Genomic DNA, 19,633 nt, shown 5'->3' with positions numbered 1-19,633 from the left:
CTCCTAAAACTATAATAAAATCCAAAAGCAGTGACATACAGGCCATTATTTGACCTCATTTTGTCCTGGACCAAGGAAGTAATCAAAATGACTTGCTAATAAATGTAAAACAAATGAAGGGTCTTTGTTGTCTCTGAGGGATTTTCTTTTCCTACATAAAGTTGTATAAATTGAGTCCTGAAACCTTGTTTTCAGAGTGCATGGTTTTTATTTTTTCTTTTTCACTTGCATTATGCCACAAGATATATCTTGAACTCAGAGCTAGCATTAGGAAGACAAGACTGCTTGGTTTAAGTACCAAGTTATCTATTGCTGCTGTTGTTAATGCACCATATGCTCTTTCCGTGGAAAGTCCATGATACACCTAAAACCAAATAAGCAAAACCAGATCTGTTTTGCAGCTGATATTACTTTGTATGTGTAGCATATAAAACACAATAGAACAAAGGTTTTTGAAATGTTTATTTTGCTGTCTGAGAGAAAGGAACTAAACAAAATTGTGAAACAAAACTTCTATAGAGAGAAGTAACTTGAAGGCGATAGAGGTCTCATGCCTTGAGGATATTCTCTGAAGATACCAGCTCCTAGCCAAAACCCAAATATTTCAGTTACATTGCAGCAATATTCTGGTTAACTTTTGAATATTTTACCTCTAAAGACAAGGACAAAGAAATTCAATCTGCAAAGCTGTGAGTAGGAGAAAAGTTTCAGTTAAGGGGACAAATTTTAGAATAGTTCATGTAAAGGCTGAACCCCCAGCTCTAAAAACCATTGTTCTGTCTAAGGATTTTGAGTGAAATGCAAGTAATCTAGAATTGTCTTTTGTATTTTAGTTGCTTTTCTGCTTTGTAGGTAGGAGTTGGACCATATATTTTCATTTAAGCCTGATTTCTTTTCAGGCTGAATAATAGATGTAACTAATTTCTTCAGAATGTTTGAATCTAGAGATTATCTGCTGACAAGTTTCAGGGGTTAACATAGAGGCTGGCATTGCCACATATTGGGTTTTAGGATGTTGCGCACAAAACACAGTGGGCAAAAGGGTATATTAGTGGAGTAAAAATATTCTTGTTTGTCTAATTTGGCAGGCTAATAAAAGTTATTGTTAGTCCAGTTACAATGACACTACCATTCATGGTCAACAATAATACAGAAAAGCCTCTGTTAACATGGTTAAAATTGTTACACAGAAAAGCTTTCCTACTATCTACCCTTTTTTTCTGGTGTAATGCTCATCCTTCTGGTCTCCCTCTGGGTCTTAATCTTGACAGCATCAGTCATCCCCAGGCGCAGAGGCTGGATGGGGATGTCAGAGAGCTGTCAATGCCCCAACTTCTTTGCTTGGAGGGCTACTAAAGTGTTCGTTCCTCAACAGTTTTGGGATCTGGCTGGATTTATTTTTATGCATTACCTTAACACAGTCTGCATAAGTGAACTTTCTCTTTACTGGTTCTCAATTATTCAGTTTTCTATTCTCTGCTTTATCTAAACTGGTTTAACAAGATTGTATTCCTGTAGTGGCTGTTGTGATTTGCGTTTACAGTATTGGACATCTGGTACCATCCTGTGTTTACACTCTTGCAAACCATTTTTTTACTCTAGTTTCATAGATAATTCAGTCTGCGCAGAGGTTTACTCATATTTCTATAAACTCAAAATATCATAAACCAAACCTGACTGCTAAACAATTGCTATTATAAATAAAAGAAGCTAAAATCAACTCATGTCAAGACAAATGTCAGTCAAATCCTTGGACTCAGCCTTATAAGGCCACTAAAGAGCCTTTTAATAGTAATGGAAAGAAACCATATTTACTGGACTACAGAAGTGTTCCCTCCAGTAGAAACTATATTCCTACTATGGGAAATATTTAGCTATGAAATATATGTAGCATATTGTGGGTTCTGTCATTCATAGAACCACTGGTTTATGACACAAGTCAAATTAATGGGCAAAAGTTACTTTTCAAGAGGGATTCTTCTTACCAACTTTGTCTGTTTTCTTGAGTACTCATAAAGCAAAAAACCAGTGTAGAGCTGAATTCCACCTTACTACAGAAACCTGTAAACCTCAAATGATGAAGAGTATAAATGTTAAGACTATGAAAATGCATAACTCAGGAAATATATATATGTGACTCACAGCAGAGAATAATAGCTAAACTGGCTGTTTCAAAAGTTTATAAACTATGTCAAGGAAAAAACTTTGGGAAAGGCAAAATGCTACGTAATCATTCTATCCCATTCACTTACAAGAGTCAGTTAGAGACATAGATATATATGTTTACAGTTACTGTCTGCTGTATGTAGTGTGATATGTCTCCTGGAAACTTGTAAGAAGGAGTACAATTTTGGGTTGTATATAAAAAGTGGAAGGATGTAACAGCACCAGTGTCATTACTGATTTCACAACACTTTGCAGATTTTGATTAAAATGTGCCATAGCTTCAGAACTTGACTGTGCTTCAGAGATTGGACTAAGAGATATGTATATCCAAGAAAAGTTTAAAATGAAAGTAAAAATATATCTGTCAAAAATAATCAGATATTTGACATATATCAAAAATTCAATTACTCCTGAACTGAAGCAATTATAGTTTCCTTTCAACCATGGACTCAAGACATTTTTGCGTGTGTTTGGGTCTAGAAAAAGATTAAGAAAAGGGGAAGCTGTCATAGTCTTAATTTACTTGCTAGTACTTTATCTTAAGGTAACATGAACTTTTGTTATGAGAGAAAGGATAAAGTTTGGTAGTTTTTTTGTGGCTGGGCACAAAAAAGAAAGTCATGCTTGTTTACAAAGCACAGGAAATTTCTTGTGTGGCTCTTGCATTTTCAAAATATTTGTGTGATTATATTCTAGTTTTCGTTAAAATTTTAGGCAGCTTATTAAGTGCTGGTAGACTGTTTTGTTATATGCAGAACAGAGTTAATCCACTGTAGTAGAGAGGGAGAGGGGTTGAGTGGGCCATAGTTTTCCCATTACCACAGTAGGGCAGAACATGTAAGATCCCAGTTCTAAAAAATATGACTCTCTCTCCCCTCCACTCACCTCAGCAATCCCTCTCCACCCACACTGTGTTTCTGGTCTTTCTTCTATGTCATTATTTATCAATTAATCTCTCTTGAGACCATCAGAATTATATTTAAATGTGTGCAGACATAAAATGAAAATTTAGTTAAGGAAGGACCAATTGACCTAATGTAACTGAGTTTTTACTTGCCTGTTTTTTAATGTGTCACAGATAGAATCATTCAGAGAAAAAGTCTATTGATAAATCTTTTACAGTGCTGATGTAGAAGAGATTTTGCATTTTTTCCTTTGACTTTGCAGTATGCCTCCTGCTTTCTGTGACTTTGGATCTAGGACATTACTGTGCTGCAGACCTTTAGATTTTGGGTGCCTGGAAGATCCCACAAATTTTTATCAACTTAAAGTTGTCGTCAGGGAAATAAGGATTATAAACATTTTCAAATGTATAAAATGGTCAAAGGAAGATGGGGTAGATCTACTGTCTATCAGATTATTGGAGGGAAAAAATAGATTTGGAAGGAAAAAGCAAGAGAAACTGCCAGTCCACCATAAAGTTTTAGAAAAAGTGTTGGACCATAAGATAATTAGAAAACTTTTAATACTCTCATTCCTGATTATTCTTCTTCACTCCTTACGCTTATCTATTTGGCATTCCCTCTGCCAAATGGCTTCCATATAATGCAGTCTAGCCACCTCCACTCATTGTACTCTCTGCCACAACATCATTTTGCAGGTTACTGTCTGTTATCCTTTTTCTGGTCCCTCAGGTGTTTTGTTTGTTTGTTTTTACAGTCCTATTGCTCACTATTCCCTGTCTTTACAATAATTTTCCTTCTCCGACATGTGTCTTACGTGTTGTTCTGTACTGGTGTTCAACCTTGCTTTCTTACTGTTCTCATCTCCTACCATTCAGATGTGTCTTTCCTAATGTGCTGGCCGACTGGATTTCTGTAAAGTGAACCCAAAGTCCATCATCACGGCACCTCTGAAGGGAAATTGCAAAGATATCCCATGCTGTAAAGACAAATGCATAAGATAACAGTAGAGATGGAAAATATAATTGAATGTGGCACGTATATGAATGCCAGGCAATATTTTTTTTTTTTTTTTTTTTTTTTTTTGGATTTAACAGGTCTTTAACAGCTACCCAAAGTCAAAGTTGCAGGTACCAGAGTTTCGGAGATAAGAGGGATGTTGTGTGATAAACCAGTTTAGGGGGTTACGTAATTTCTGTACTACTGCAGAACATTCTTATACCAAATTTGATAATCAAATGTAATATGGAAGTGATGGAGACGTTCTGAAATATATTAAGCAATAATCTTCATGATCTCTGCTACATGTATTTTTTAGAGTTTTCTCAGAGTTGAAGATCTTAAATGTAATTTTTCTTGTTTTGCTCATCACCAAAGAATTGAATTGCTGTACTTAGAAATATTTTTTCCCTCAGTGTGCTTAACCCTTGTAAGCTTAGTTGTTACTGCACTTCAACGATAAATAAATGTAATAGGTGTTTCTGTCAAAATAATGGTTTTGATTTTGGCTGCAACTGCACTATAGGCTATTAGTTAGAGAAAGATAATTTTATAAATGAAAAGGAAACTTTATGCTTGGCTTTTTAGACATGCTTCATTTAAAAACAAAATAAATTACATTAAATAAAACAACATATTTAATTACTGAGCACAGTTCTTAATCCATTTATTTTAATCTAAATAGCAATTGTTTAACATGTATCTGTTATTTTGTACCAGAAAGAAATTCTTTTAAATTAAATCTCTTAATGAAATAAGCCAGACTCTGCCAGAAGTATACAAAATTGTATTCATAAAATGGCAAACAAATCTTATAAACATGCTGTATCTAATGCAGTTTATTGTGTGCTTATGATAGTGATGATGTGAAGCCTTCCAGTTAAAGACTCAAACATTCATTCCTTTATTTGTGCCATTTATTTCTTAAAGCAGCTTCTCAAGTTTTAACCAGTCATTTGTGAAATTGTTTATTAGCATCTGAGCTGCATATTCATGACTTAACTTTTTCAATTAAGGAACTCAGCAACTCAGGGGGGATCTTATTAATGTATATAAATACCTGAAGGAAGAGTGCAAAAATGACAGAGCCAGGCTCTTTTCAGTGGTGCCCAGTGACAGGAAACGCAGGAACTACCATCTGAGCATAAGGGAATACTTTTTTTTACTGTGAGGGTGACCGAGCACTGGAACAGGTTGCCTAGAGATGTGGAGTCTCCATCCTTGGAGATATTCAAAAGCCTTCTTAGACATAGTTCAATGGTGATGTCAACATTAAAAAGCAGGATAAGATTAATTTAACCTTTAGCATTTTGCATCCTTATTGTATCAACTCCTTTACTTACTTTATTGTATATAAGTTGAACTAACTTGGAGTGCATTACATTCCATTTTCTTTGTCCCAGAGAAGATGAAAACAGGAGCTTTAGCATAACATATGTGCCCTGAGAAACCATAACTTAGATCAAGTTATACTTCATTTATGGATTTTGCTTTTCATGTCTGAGAGGACACAAAAGACTGAGCCACCAATTATCTTCCTGGTTAATTTCAGATACGGGAAAAAGTGTTCAGAACTTCTGATACATGGTTCAAGACACATGACTAGCTGACTTTTTAGTAATACATGTGCCCTTCAAATGTTCGTCTTGAGATGGTAAAGTTTGTTTTATATCTTCCTTGGAGACGCAAGTCATTCATCTTGGAATACTTTTTTGTATAAATGCCATAGAACCATAGAACAGCTCAGGTTGGAGGGGACCTAGAAAGATCATCGGGTCCAACCTTCCATAGAAAAGGGAGCCTAGATGAGATTATCTAGCACTCTGTCCAGTCATGTCTTGAAAATCCCCAGTGATGGGAACTCCACCATGTCCCTGGGGAGGTTGTTCCAGTCATTGATTGTTCTCACTATAAAAAATTTCTTTCTTAGGTCAAAATGAAACCTCTCCCAGTGCAACTCATACCCGTTGCCCCTTGTCCTCTCCATGTGGCTCCTTGTGAAGAAAGAGCCTCTATTCTCGTTGTAGCTGCCATTTAAGTACTAGAAAACTCTGGTAAGGTCCCCTCTGAGCCTTCTCTTCTCCATGGTGAAAAGATCTAACTCCTTCAGTCTTTTCTCACAGGGCAGGTTCTCCAGCCCTTTGATCATCTTTGTGGCCCTCCTTCAGACCCTCTTCAGTCTGTCCACATCTTTTTTGAATTGTAGGAACCAGAACAGGACACAGTACTCCAGATGCAGCCTGACAACTGCTGAGAAGATGGGGATGATCACATCTCTGTCTTTGCTAGTAGTGTCCCTGTGGATGCAGCCCAGGATCCAATTTGCTTTTGTTGCTTCAGTGGTGCACTGCTGACTCATGTTCAGCTTGTTCTCCACCAGGACCCCCGGGTGCCTTTCAGCAAGGCTGGTCCCTGGCCACATCAGATCCTAGCTTTTACTGGGCTCTTTGGTTATGCCGTCCCAGGTGCAGGACCTTGCACTTGTCATTGTTGAACTTCATGCAGTTCTTGCTAGCCCACTTTTCCAGCCTGTCCAAGTCTCTCTGTAAGTTGGCTCTCCCTTCTGTCCACCTCACCAGTTTAGTGTCATCAGCAAACTTGGTGAGAACCTCCGCCCTGTTAGCATTATATGTAACTAGTTTCTCTGCACTGTTTAGCAATGAGACTGTCTTCCCTGTGCTTCTGTTTACTACTCACATATCTGAAGAACCTTTTCTTGTTGTGCTTCATATTTTTGGCCAATTTCAGTTCTAGCTGAGCCTTAGCCTTCTTGACTGCATTTCTGCATGCCCTAGCAACATTCTTGTAGTCCTTGATGGGTATTTGACTGCCTTTCCATAGCTGGTATGCTGCTGCTTTGCTTTTAAGTGCACCCAAAAGCTAATTCTTAAGCCAGGGTGATCTCTTGGTCTGCCTTCTTCATTTCCCTTTGTAGGAGGTACACTGTTCTTCATATCACCTGCAGTTCACTGAGATAAGTGTCTGCATCTGGCTTAGCCAGCAAGAGTGTATTTAATATGTATTCTTAAAAGCAGAAACAAGACAAAGCATAGTGCGCTATCATGATCACAGAATTGCAGAATCAAAGAACTGTTTAGGTGGTAAGGAACCTCTTGAGATCATCTTGTCCATCCAACCCCTCCCTTGCTCAAGCAGGGTCATGTAAAGCAGGTTGTCCAGGACCATGTCCAGTCAAGTTTTTAGTATCTCCACAGATGGAGGCTGTTGGCTACTGTGTGATGGCTGTCAATCCAGAAAATTTTATTCATATTTACTCATCGAGACTGCCTAATTATAATACTGATGTAGCAAAACTAACACAGACTGCTGCATTCTCACAGTTTGTTAATTAGAACCCATGACAAGGGATTGTGGTCATGTTTTACTGAAAGGGAATCAAAAATTCAAGCAGCATCATTGGAAGCACTTAAAAAAAAAAAAAAGAAAGAAAAAGTTGCAAACAAAAATGGCACACACACCCCCCCACACACTCCCCCTTAATAACAGCTGAGGCAGAAATGCTGTCTATTCTTTATTAAACTCTTGGAATTTAGCACTGAACCACATTTGGAAGAGCTGCTATAAAAAATCTTAGTCTTCATATGTGACCCAGGCTTTTATCTCTTCTAGCAGGTGAAAATAAATGAAGAATACCTAGGCCTGACTTTTATTATGTATTTCAGATACTTACTGGAGTGCTGACAATATCTCACTCTTTACTGCCTGATATCAGTCCTCCTTTTCTGGATGTGTTCCTTGAGAAAGAATTAGCAGTCCTTCCCCAGCAACAGCTGCTGTCTGTGAATATTTTGAAGGTTGCCCTTTCCAGATTCTGAGGATGATGGTAGAAAACAGACCTGATTATACTGGGCTGACATTTATATGGCCAGTGCTAATTTTAGCAGGGCCGTCTGTGGTTTTAACTGAAATGATTCTATACTAATAATTTTAATGGAGAAATTATCCAGGAGGGGGAGGGAAGTGCTCAGTCTTAAATCATTCCTCATCAGACTTCAACAAGACATAGTGAGCTCTGCCTCATCTCTCTTTTTCAATTAGAGGAATCTGAACTGAGTACATTCTTTTTGGTACAATCAATGGGAGGCACCCAGAGATCCTACAGACTGAACAGCAATGCATCAAGGAGATAGTCCTTTCAACATCTAGAAAATCTGCCATCAAAGTACCTTACTAATATGAAAAATACATGGCTTTAAGATAAGGTTAGATGAGAAGATGGTGATTCTTTTCAAAGATATTGCAGGATATTTTGCTCATTGCCATCACAGTTTTGTCATTGTGGCACTGCCTGGTATGCTTGCTCTTAAACATTTTGCCTAAGCTACTGTAGAGGCAAAATAAAATCCAAATAAAATCCCAGCTATGGGGATCGACTGCTTCATTACTTTAATTAATTTTAGCTCTCACAGTGCTATGCTTTCTAGGGCTGACACAGAAATTACACAGAACTCAACCACAGTGCAGTGGCCCGTAGAAGTGAAGCAGGGAATTTGAAATATACTAATTTTGATTTAATTATCTAATTAAGTTCTGAGTTCTAGGCTCAAGTGTCAAAGGATGCGGTGCTCAAGGAATCTTTTACAGAATCAGAGCTCTCCCCCTGCCTTTGGAGGCAAGGAAAGGCTTAAAAGCAGGTTGCCTAAAAAAGAAATGAAGGAGGACACAGATCTCCGCATGCTTCCCTGTAAGGCAGTTGATTCTAACTGCAGCCCTTGGTTTGAATCACGTCTTCAGTCTTTTAAATGGTCAGCTGAGCTTACTCTAATATCACTGTTTCCTAATAGCCTGTAGGACAGTGAAATAGAAGTAGGGTATTATAAAAATCTGGCCCAAAGCTTTTTACCAAATGTGTTGCAGCTTTATTCTGAAAAGAACCTCGCTATGGATTTCTTATGAAGAATTTGTGGATACCCATTACAGTATAAATACTTGCATGAATACTACCCTGAACTTGCATGAATACTACCCTGAACTTTAGAAGGGCAGACTTTGGATTGTTTAGGAGTCTGGTTAACAGAGTCCCTTGGGAGGCAGTCCTGGAGGGCAAAGGAGTCCGGGAAGGCTCAAGAAGGAAATCTCAAAGGCACAGGAGCAGGACGTCCCCATGTGCCGTAAGTCGAGCAGGTGGGGGAGAAGACCGGCTTGGCTGAACAGAGTGCTTTGTCTGGAACTCAGGAAAAAAAGGAGAGCCTACCACCTTTGGAAGAAGGGGCAGGTGACTCAGGAGGACTACAAAGTTGTTGTGAGGTTATGCAGGGAGAAGATTAGAAAGGCGAAGTACCAGCTAGAAATTAAACTGGCCACCACTGTTAAAGATAACAAAAAATGTTTTTACAAATATATCAGCGACAAAAGGAGGGCCAGGGAGAATCTCCCTCCTTTGTTGGATGCGGAGGAAACGGCCTCAAGCTGCGCCAGGGGAAGTTTAGCTTGGATATTAGGAAAAACTACTTCACCGAAAGCGTAGTCAGGCATTGGAACAGGCTGCCCAGGGAAGTGGTTGAGTCTCCATCCCTGGAGGTATTTAAAAGACAGGTAGACGTGGTGCTCGAGGACATGGTATAGTGGTGGACTTGGCAGTGCTAGGTTAATGGTTGGACTCGATGATCTTAAGGGTCTTTTCCAACCTTAACAATTCTATGATTCTATGATTCTATGAACATAAGGGTTCAGTCATTGGGATCAGTTCTTGGTACCCCTAGCAGAGTACTTGAGGTCTGCAGGCAAATAGGAGCAATTTGGTTGGTAATGCTGATTTGTATTAAAGTTGTGCACATAGATATTATTGTCTGTTGTGCCAGCAGTTGCTGTCCCACATTCTATAAATGGGAAGGAGAAAAGAGAAGCATAAAGCAATATGTGGTTTTTGAAATTAGGCCTATTTCCTCTATCTTATTAACTAGGCAAAATCATAAGGAAATAAATCTGTACTAGCAGTTAATGATCAGTTGGTTAGTTGACAGCTGCAAGCAAGCCCAGGGATATAAAAATTACTGTCATTATGAACAGCTTCTACTAAGATTTTTTTATTAAAAATGTGAACACACTCTGTTTAAACAGTGATAATATAAAATTTGACTTTTCATGATCTTTAATAACCAATTTTCTGCCAGAATGACCCAGAATGCTATCATATGGGTTCTGTATTAAAACTTATTTTCAATCAAGGCACTATGTTCTGTAACAGGCGTAATTAAGCTACAGTTCAAACAGTATATGCAATGCATATATAGTGTAACTTTACAGTCTGATCTATTTGTCATATGTTGAAAGAGTTGCAAATGAAATTAGTAAAACCCTATTCTAAATTATAACTTCTGGAAAGATTTGTTTGTTTGTTTTCTGTTTGGGTTTGGGGTATTTTTGGTTTTTTTGTTTTGTTTTGTTTTGTTTTTTAAAGTTGCAAATCATCCAGAGTATACTATTCTGGTGAAACACTAGAGACCAAACATTAGCTTGAACAGCTACTTGGATATTTTGCAATTAATAAGATGCTGAGGTAGCAGCAATTTGTTATTTGCAGTGTATAGGCATCGCTGTAGAGGGCACGGAGAGCGAATACATTCTTGGTATTCCCAGCAGAATACATGAGGTCCACGGACAAATAGGAGCAACTTGATCAGTCATGCTGATTTGTACTAAAATTGCCCACATACATATTACTGTCTGCTGTGTCTGTAGGTGTACTGATGAAAGAGCTGGGGTGGTGTTTTCCTACACATATGGGAAAAGGCAGGGGAAGTGTTTTTAAAGAACACAAGGTGGTTAGTGGGGAGCTGAAGCTGCTCTTGCATTTTTGAGGGAAGGGAAAAGGTCCTCTGTCCTTCGCAGCCTTTCAGCAACTTGAGGAGCAGCCAGCCACAAGGATCTAGAAGGACAACATTCACGGTCAGGCTGGATGTGGCTCTGAGCAACCTGATCTAGTTGAAGATGTCCCTGTTCATTGCAGGGGGGGTTGGACCAGATGACCTTTAAAGGTCCCTTCCAAACCAAACTATTCTATGATTCTATGATTTTAAGACAAAAGAGAGAAAATACCTGACAAGGAAATGGCTAGAAACCAGAGACAGACTTGCCCAGTGTTGCAATAGAATAGATGCATCTGTGTATGTGCGCGTATAACTATATCTAATGATCTCTCTCTATGTATATACACAGAACACACAATGTGCATGTGGTTATATATATACATATATAAATATACTGTTAAGGAATTAGAGGTCTCTGTGATGGGAATGGTTAGAGGACTGACAAATTAGGCCATATTTAAACTTTAAAACAAAACCTTACATTTAAGATTTACAATAAATGCCATGCTAATGAGTAATTCTTACACACTGTTAATCACTATTACTACATGTATAAAAGTATTATTCCTTAACAATCATATCCTAAATTAGCAATAAATATACAATGCCGTGAAGCTGATGCCATATAGTTAGCCGTGATGGTCTGGGTCCTTGATGTTTCTTTATCATGGAGGTCAAAGTCATCAGACTTGAGAGAGAACAACTTGGGAGAAGTTGGAACTGAAGTGGTCTTGTTGACTTTCTTCTCCATCTTTCCTTGGTCATTGCCAATGCTTTATGCTTCCCTCTCCACCTCCAAAGGGCAATCTCAGCAGCATCCTGTGCTGTTTATTTTGGTTTTGCTTTTGCTAATCATCCCTCCTGTGTATTCAGCAGGATGTTCTGCCTATTTGCAGTCCCTTCTGCTTACCTTGTGCCTCATTTTGCACCTTCTGTTACCTGGATACCTCCTACATGCAACTTCATATGTCTTTGCCCCCATTGGTGGTCACATTGCTCGTAAACTTAATTAAAATGCCTATACTTTGTGTTTGGATGTGCCATAATGGTGTTACAAAGTGCTTACATACTGTTGTTGATTACACTATTTTGGTATGCATGTATTTGCATTCAAGGCAATCTAGTTGGAAGTATATGCTGAAGAATACACTTCTAATTTAAAGACGTTGCAGGCCTCTGCCTTAACTACACCACAGTAGGCCCAAAGTGGGCAAATCACAGTAGAGAGTTGCCTCTTCTCTCACAGAGGGAGAATCGTGCATCAGTGCTGTAGCTAACTTCTGTTCCAGAGGGATGAATCCTAGTTCACTTGTTTTCAGAAGTATGGCAACAATGTGTGTGGTCATCTTAGTTATTTCAGATACTGGATTGAAAAATTAGTTGCTAATTTTTAAAGGTTTTCAAAAAACACTTTGGCCAACAATATCTGTATATATATTGCATATCTTTTAAATCTTGGATGTGTACTTGATAGATAATGCATCAAATAGAGAGATTAAGATCTAAAGAAAAATCTTAGATCTTTATTAAAAGAAAAAAAGGAAGACAGTTTATTTTTTCATCTAGATATTAGCATTTTTAATGGATTTTTAATGAAGATAGCTGCACCAGGGGAAGTTCAGGTTGGATATTAGGAAAAACTTCTTCACCAAAAGGGTAGTCAGGCATTGGAACAGGCTGCCCAGGGAAGTGGTTGAGTCTCCATCCCTGGAGGTATTTAAAAGACGGATAGACATGGTGCTCGAGGACATGGTTTAGTGGTGGACTTGGCAGTGCTAGGTTAATGGTTGGACTTGATGATCTTAAGGGTCTTTTCCAACCTTAAAGATTCTATAATTCTATGATTCTATAATTCTTCAAAAGGGTAATTAGTCTGGACAGAGCAATTTATTAATTTAAATATGGTGTTAATCTACCCGAGCCACTTTGGATATCTTTATTCAAGGTTGCTGTTTGTGTTGAAGAAATGCATGATAGCAACAGCAGGTTGTGAGGTAGCAATAGAAGTTGCAATGTCCAGTAGACTTTATAATTAAATGCTAGCAGAGGATTGGTGCAGATGAGGAGTCGTGACTTTTGTTCTGTTTTTTGGAGAGCTGTCTTTCAAACCCTTCTCTCCCACCCTGCTGTTACTTATTTGACCTTTTTTGCTTCTCACCATTCCTGTCTGTCATCATTTTACTCTGTCTCCCTACATGTTCACTTTCATTTCCAAACTTCCATGCATCCACCACTTTTTTATATTTTGTCCTTTCCAAGACTGCATTACAATTTTCTTATCACCCACTCTGCTACAGCTCTCAGCATTGAGGTCTTCACCCTCAAGCCACTCAGGCTGTAGGAAGGTGAACATTTGGAGCACAAGATAAAGTTTCCCTGCTGACATGTTTTGAACGCACAGCAGACTGTGGTTATCAGCAGAAGCAATCACAGGGAGCAGATTCAGTCATTCTCAGGGAATGATACTGATAGACCTGTATTAGCATGTATGCATTGTAGCAGGCATGAAAAATTATCATAAAAATGGATTCAAAGCTTAATGTAGAAGTAGTTAGTCATAACTAAGAGGTTTTTCTACAGCTAGAATTAAAGCTGAAACCCTGACCCCGAGACTTAAGCTCCACCAAATTTCAAGAATTCTTTTCAAAGCAAGGAGTTTGACAGTGAAAAGACTGTATGATTTACTTGTTCTACTTTGTGTAATTTTTCTATAACTTTATTTCTGAAATAGCTGGAACACAACCTAAAGTAGATGTTCTAACACTTGGCAGACTAGCAAGTCATTGGAAAAATGCCCTTAAAAATGCAATGTATCAGGACATCTTCACTACAGACAACATCATAGGTTTATTTTTGTTAAAACAGCAAAATCAATCAGATGAAAAATTGTACAAAAAAGACATGGCTTGTATAATAATAATAATAATAACATAAATTCTTTCAAATATATTTCAATTATATCTTGAACATGAACAATTGCTTTTGGATTGGTCTTTTTTATGCAGTGTTACTCTCTTCTGTTGCAACCCACAGATGCTCAAAAAACCTGAATTAGGCCCTAGAAAATCATGAGTTTGGCTTACATATATTACACGTAATCTTTGAATATTAAATGTGGGACATTCACTTAATCATACTTGTTTTGAGCCTTCAGAGTCTCCCTTGGTCTCATTACAAAGTTTTATCAGTAAGTAGCAGTCTAAAATAACACTTTATGTGAACTCCTCTATTCAGGACATCATTGAATCAGAAAGCACCTTATTACAAGAAGCTAGGCCACAAATGCTACTCTAAGATGAGATTTGGCTGTAGCAAGAGTAGGGTAAAATGAAATTTGTTATCACAGCGAGAGAAGTACACTATGACAAAATGTTAAATAGTGTATCAAAAAGAAAAAAGGAAATATATCAGTAAAATGATATAAATAATTTTCAAAACTTTCAAAATGCCAGAACGATCTGTTTTGTCTTACAGGAACCCGATTAGCTCCAAAAGAAAAACTGGACATCCCAGTGTTATTCATGCCAGATACAATGAAACTGTATGAGGCTGTGGTGGTAATTCATGTAATGAGGGAAAATGGTGAATACTGGCCTTATGAGGATTCTGCTGAATTAAATAAAGACTTAAAGAGGTAATTTATTCTGATAGAAAAAGACAAAATAGTTGAGGATACTCAATACTATCATCATTTTCCCCTTCGGATATTTGTGTGTAGCTCCTAAGGGCAATCAAGTGTCTGATTTTGAGGGCACTAGGTGTCCAACATAAGCTTTTAATGTACCCTGCAAAGTATGAAGATTTAGAGTAGGACTGTTATCTGTTTCAATACCTACCTTTTCTAACTTTAAAGAATATGTAAAGTAGTAGCTGCCAGTGCAGTTATGGATATTGTGCAAATGAAAGCTCCTAGATGCCTCTAATTTTTCAGTATATTTGGGCTAATAATGATTCTCTGGTGGATATGTTTACATAATGTATAAACTGCATAAACTTTGTTTCAGTGTAGACATGACATAAGAGAGAGCAGATCAGGCCAACTGTTCTCATATCCTGACAGAATAATATATGAAGACACTAAACTAAGTGGATATAAATTATTGCTGTTCTGATTTGGTTGGATTTTGTTTCATATTTTTCTTACATATGTTTAACATTACAGTATACAATAAAATGGAGTCTCACCTCTCCAATAACTCTCAAATCTAGATTACTTTGGAAAAAGAATTCTCAGCAGTCTATCACAATGATACTTTTCACTTATTTTCCAAGCAGTGTTACTGTAGCAGAGAATGGGGGAATTCAGGGAATACTCTGGATCTATCCAGTCCATGGAATATCTGAAGCACCGCAGCAGAGATTATTTCCAGGTAGGTGATGACTGAAAAAAACTCAAACAATAAATTTAAGAAAATTAAATAGTCATTTATGTTCTCACCTGCTTGATCACAAGAATTTGCAGTAGTACTGTGCTACATCTTAAAAAAAGATAAAATCACCTATTAAAAATAAAATCTCCTTTTCCAACCTACAAAGCAAATCTAGATCTATTATTTTGTTCTCATTGTGGATAAAAGGAGCAGGAGCAGTTGAAAATCTCAAGGCTTGTGCCCTTCAGTGTCCCAGTTAATACTGAGTTAGAGAACTGAAGGTAAATCAAACAAAAGACTGACACAAGGATAGAGTTCTGCTTGCGCACCCAGAACACCCTTCTGGAGAGTTTACAGGGTACAAAATATTGGAGTAGATGTCCACTGTTCCTCTCAGCCTTGAATTTCACTCCTTAATCAAAAACAGAATACAGAGTAGTGTGAATAGCAAGTTTTCCACTTGCTCCTGAGAAGTAAACTTGCATTAAAAGATGACTGACATTCATAGGATTTTTGTTGTTGCTCATTTTTGGGATAGCAAATGTTTATAGATTTGATGCACCTATTTTTTAAAGGTGTGACATAATCCCAGAATTGTGAAATAGAAATTGTGAACAGCTTTTTTAAATCTATGACCTTGATGAAACTCCAGCTCAAGATGTAGATGAGGGACAATTTTACACCAACTTATCTTTTCATCTTGTCTTTTGTTAAGTAAATCTTATCTTTTGATAAAAAAAAAAAAAAAAAAGATAATACCTTTCTACACTAAGTAGATTAAGGTGCAGGATTAATTTCTGGAAAACTATAGAAATAGATATTTTTAGTGTCATTAATTTAATTTGCTTAATGACCCTTTACTTTCAGACAAATACCAACGATGTGATATTAATTAGAGCTTTCATCTCCTTAATTTCCACTTTAATACCTTAACGAGTGAAGCAGAATATTATCATGCAATCAACTGTTGCCCAAAATAACGGTTTTAACTAGTCTCATTAGCATTAAAACTATGTATATTGATGTGAATGTTTGTTGTGTTATTTAAAGCTGTTATGTAATTCACTAGCAGACTTTGAGATAAATCTCCGTTTTATTGGGCTGCTGTTTTCATTAGGTATAGAAGTCATGAATTAAAACTGTTAGCATTCATAAATTGCTTAAGTGTCATCATTTCTGTATATGATCAAAAACTTAAGTAATGTCAAAACTTAAGTAATTTTAAATTCCTAAATGCTTCTTTAAAAGAATAAAACTAAACTGTAGAATATTTATAAGTGTGTTATCCACTAGTTTATGTTCAGTAAATGTTTGTAATGCATACAAGGAGCATTGCATTAATTTTGAATACATATCTCTTTTCGGCCATCACCATGTTATGTTGGGCTAATTTTTTTTTCTAAGGAAGTACTAGATCTTTCATTGAAAAATGACCTGGAAAACTAAAATACCTGTTTGTAAGTGTATTTATGAAACAGATTCCATTTCTGCCTTGGTTCTGAAAGTCTATAGTTTTCAGTTATAAATGGACTTTTTAAAAAGCCCTGTTGTAAGTTATGAATCCAAAGCAGGTAATTTACAAGAAACCTGCTTTGTTTTTAAATCATTGGTTTTTAATAATGATCGAAATAGTATTGCCATTTCTTTTAATGCAGACATTTATTAAAATTGCCCGGAGGCTACAAGCTGTTATGTCAAAAACCAAAGCCGCTTTGCTAGTGTATTAGGTAGTTCATCTTTTGTGTCATTCTTATTTGCATCTTAATATACTTAAACTTCTAGAAGTCACTTGGCTTAGTATCTCATGAGACCGATTAAAATGATCAGCGGTCACAACCCATGTAGTACATGTTAAGTAGCTTACAATTTGGCTATCTTATAAAAGTCATTACAAATGGAGAATCATCCAGAATATTTTTTTAGTTCTTGTAGAGTCAAAGCAGCATACAATAATTTAGACTGGAAAGGACCACTGGAGGTCATCTAATCCAACCCCCTGCTCAAAGCCAGGTCTAATTAGATCAGGTTGCTCAGGGACTTGTCCAGTCAAATCCCACAGGGATCTGATTTTTATCCATAAATATTACTTAGCCATTTAGGAAAAAGGAAATGTAGAATCATTTCTGGTAGTAAGATGAGCTGCGGAATAGAAAATGATGAAGACACAACATGTGCACACAGTAATCTGAAATACTTGGTAAACTGGTGTAATACAGACTATGTAATTTATTCTTAAATATAAGGCCATGCATCTCGAAAAAAAGATGTTTTTTTAACTATTTCAGTAACTCTTCCTCAAGGAACAGCTTAGAAGAGAGCTATAGAAATTACTTAAACCCTGTTAAACAGGAGAACACCAAGGAAGAAAAAAAAAAAAGGCGGTTTTTTTTTTTTTTTTAAAGAAAGGAAATGACTTGAACTTGATGTGCAGTTGTCTATTTTCCAAAATAATGAATATGAATCAAGCTCCACAACTGAAAGTTGAAAGTAAATAAACATGGTATAGAAGTAAGGGTTTCATTGTTTTTTTTTTTAAACACTTTACATGGTTACTTACCAAGATATGGTTCTAAATTATTTAACATTAAATCTTGACATTAAGTTCAGAGTTAATTTTTAAAGAATCATTGGGTATAATTCTGATGAAAATAATATTTAGACCTTGAAACTGAGAAGTATGTAATCAGCTCTTCTTTTTCATGTCGATTTCCGTAACTCTAGAAAATTCTAAATCTTTTCTTTGGGAAAACATATTTTTCATTCAGTTTTTGCATCTAATTTTCTCCTCTTTCTGTGCCACTAATTACTGAAAGAACCATAAACAATAAATATCGAAGTAAGCTTTGTAATATCGAATCTACAAGCTAAAATCCAACTACCTTGTAATGGAAAAACACATATTTTAGAAGCAGTAAATTAAAATCAGTTACTGAATTGAAAAAAGCTCTGTCATGCTTCAAAGAGAAACTTGTGTCAGAATGCTTTTTATTCTGGCATAGTTCTGTAAAAGCTGAAGTTTGAACAACAGTATTCTTAAATTAAGAAATCAAAGAGTAACTTAATATTCTTTCGTTTAACTTTTCAATTCTTTCATTTCTTTGTTTTCCTTTCAGTCTTGCTTTCTCATTGGCATATGTCAAATTATACCATAGTTTCTCTTTGCAAATGGACAAAAATGAAGATACATTTCATGATTACAAAAAAGAGAGAAATTTGCAAGTGCTGTTGCTAACTAACTGGAGAAACAGATTTTCATTAGCTTAGCAATATTTTTTACCACTTAACTGAAACAGAACAATAGAAACTGTGGAATGGGAAAAAGCTTTTAGTTGTCTTGGTCCTTATTGGAATTCTGTTACTCTCTAAGCACATTTAACTTCTATGTTTAGTTGTTTTGTTAAAATCAAGATGCTGACACTTTACAAATAATGGGTTCTTGCTTTTCTGTAGCTGTGGTACGCTGTCGAGCCAGGCAGAGAGTAGAAAGAAGAGTAGAAGTGCTGCTGACTGGTGTAGTTCCTGGTGCAAATGCTATGCCTGCTGCAAGAAATTCTGCCATGGTCAATACAAATAAGCCAGCCAACATCCAAGAAGAAGTTCAAGTCACTGATGGTAAGAATAAATAGCTTGGATATCATGATATTTTAGGAACATTGCGAATAAGGTAAGTGCTTCACCAAATGTAGCTTTAGACGTATCCTTCTCTCCGTTTATATTTCTACCCTGTTACAAATATGGGACATTCGTAATAACAGTGTGTCTGCTGTTATAGGCACCTTTGAACCTGAACTTTTCTTTTTGTATCTGTCTTGGATGTGAGTCTTGCACACATACCATCTCTCCTTTAAAAGAGAATAGCCTCCACAAAGTCTAAAGTTAGCAAAAATATGCCTGTGTAAGCATTGCAAGGAAATATTTATCTGCAGGTTGTCCCTATTTATAAGATGCATTCCCACCAGCAGGCCAATATCTGCAGCAAAATGGATTGAAGAAGGAGGTCTTGTTTGAAAGAAGCAATAAAGCTTTGTAAAAAAGATAGCTTCCACTTACTGTTAATCAGCAGAGGACACAGTGAAAATCAATTTCTTCAGAGATACACCAGCTTTTCATATTATACCTCTCTTTGAAACAGAATGGTACAATGTATAAGTAGTAAAAAAAGAATGCTTATTACTACTGTATGCCCGGTATTACTGTTAACAGATGTGTGTTAAGTCATACTCACTACAACAAATTGTGCACCGTTACATTTTACCTTCATCAATTATTGCATCTTTGAGATTTAGCCTACATTTCTTTTTGGGTTCAAAGTCATCCTACTTTTTAAGAAAAATGTTATTTAAAAATTATGACACATGACATGAGA

At 36.6% G+C, this 19,633-nt stretch overlaps 1 protein-coding gene across 1 annotated transcript in view; it reads left to right on the top strand.

The window, feature by feature from the left end:
* Positions 1-19,633, top strand: part of CFAP47 (cilia and flagella associated protein 47) — a gene marked incomplete at both ends in the record, with an annotated part of 347,065 nt that overhangs the window by 292,978 nt on the left and 34,454 nt on the right. Inside the window, 3 exons of the mRNA XM_082336357.1 lie at positions 14,372-14,531; positions 15,173-15,267; positions 18,718-18,879. Of these exons, the coding sequence (XP_082192483.1) occupies positions 14,372-14,531; positions 15,173-15,267; positions 18,718-18,879 (417 nt within the window). The remainder of the gene's footprint in view (positions 1-14,371; positions 14,532-15,172; positions 15,268-18,717; positions 18,880-19,633) is intronic.

Source organism: Platalea leucorodia (assembly GCF_965183815.1).
Source record: "Platalea leucorodia genome assembly, chromosome: 2".
NCBI classification, from domain to species: Eukaryota; Metazoa; Chordata; class Aves; order Pelecaniformes; family Threskiornithidae; genus Platalea; species Platalea leucorodia.
The sequence above is the reverse complement of the archived record's forward strand: the minus strand, read 5'-3'. Positions and strand labels throughout refer to the sequence as shown.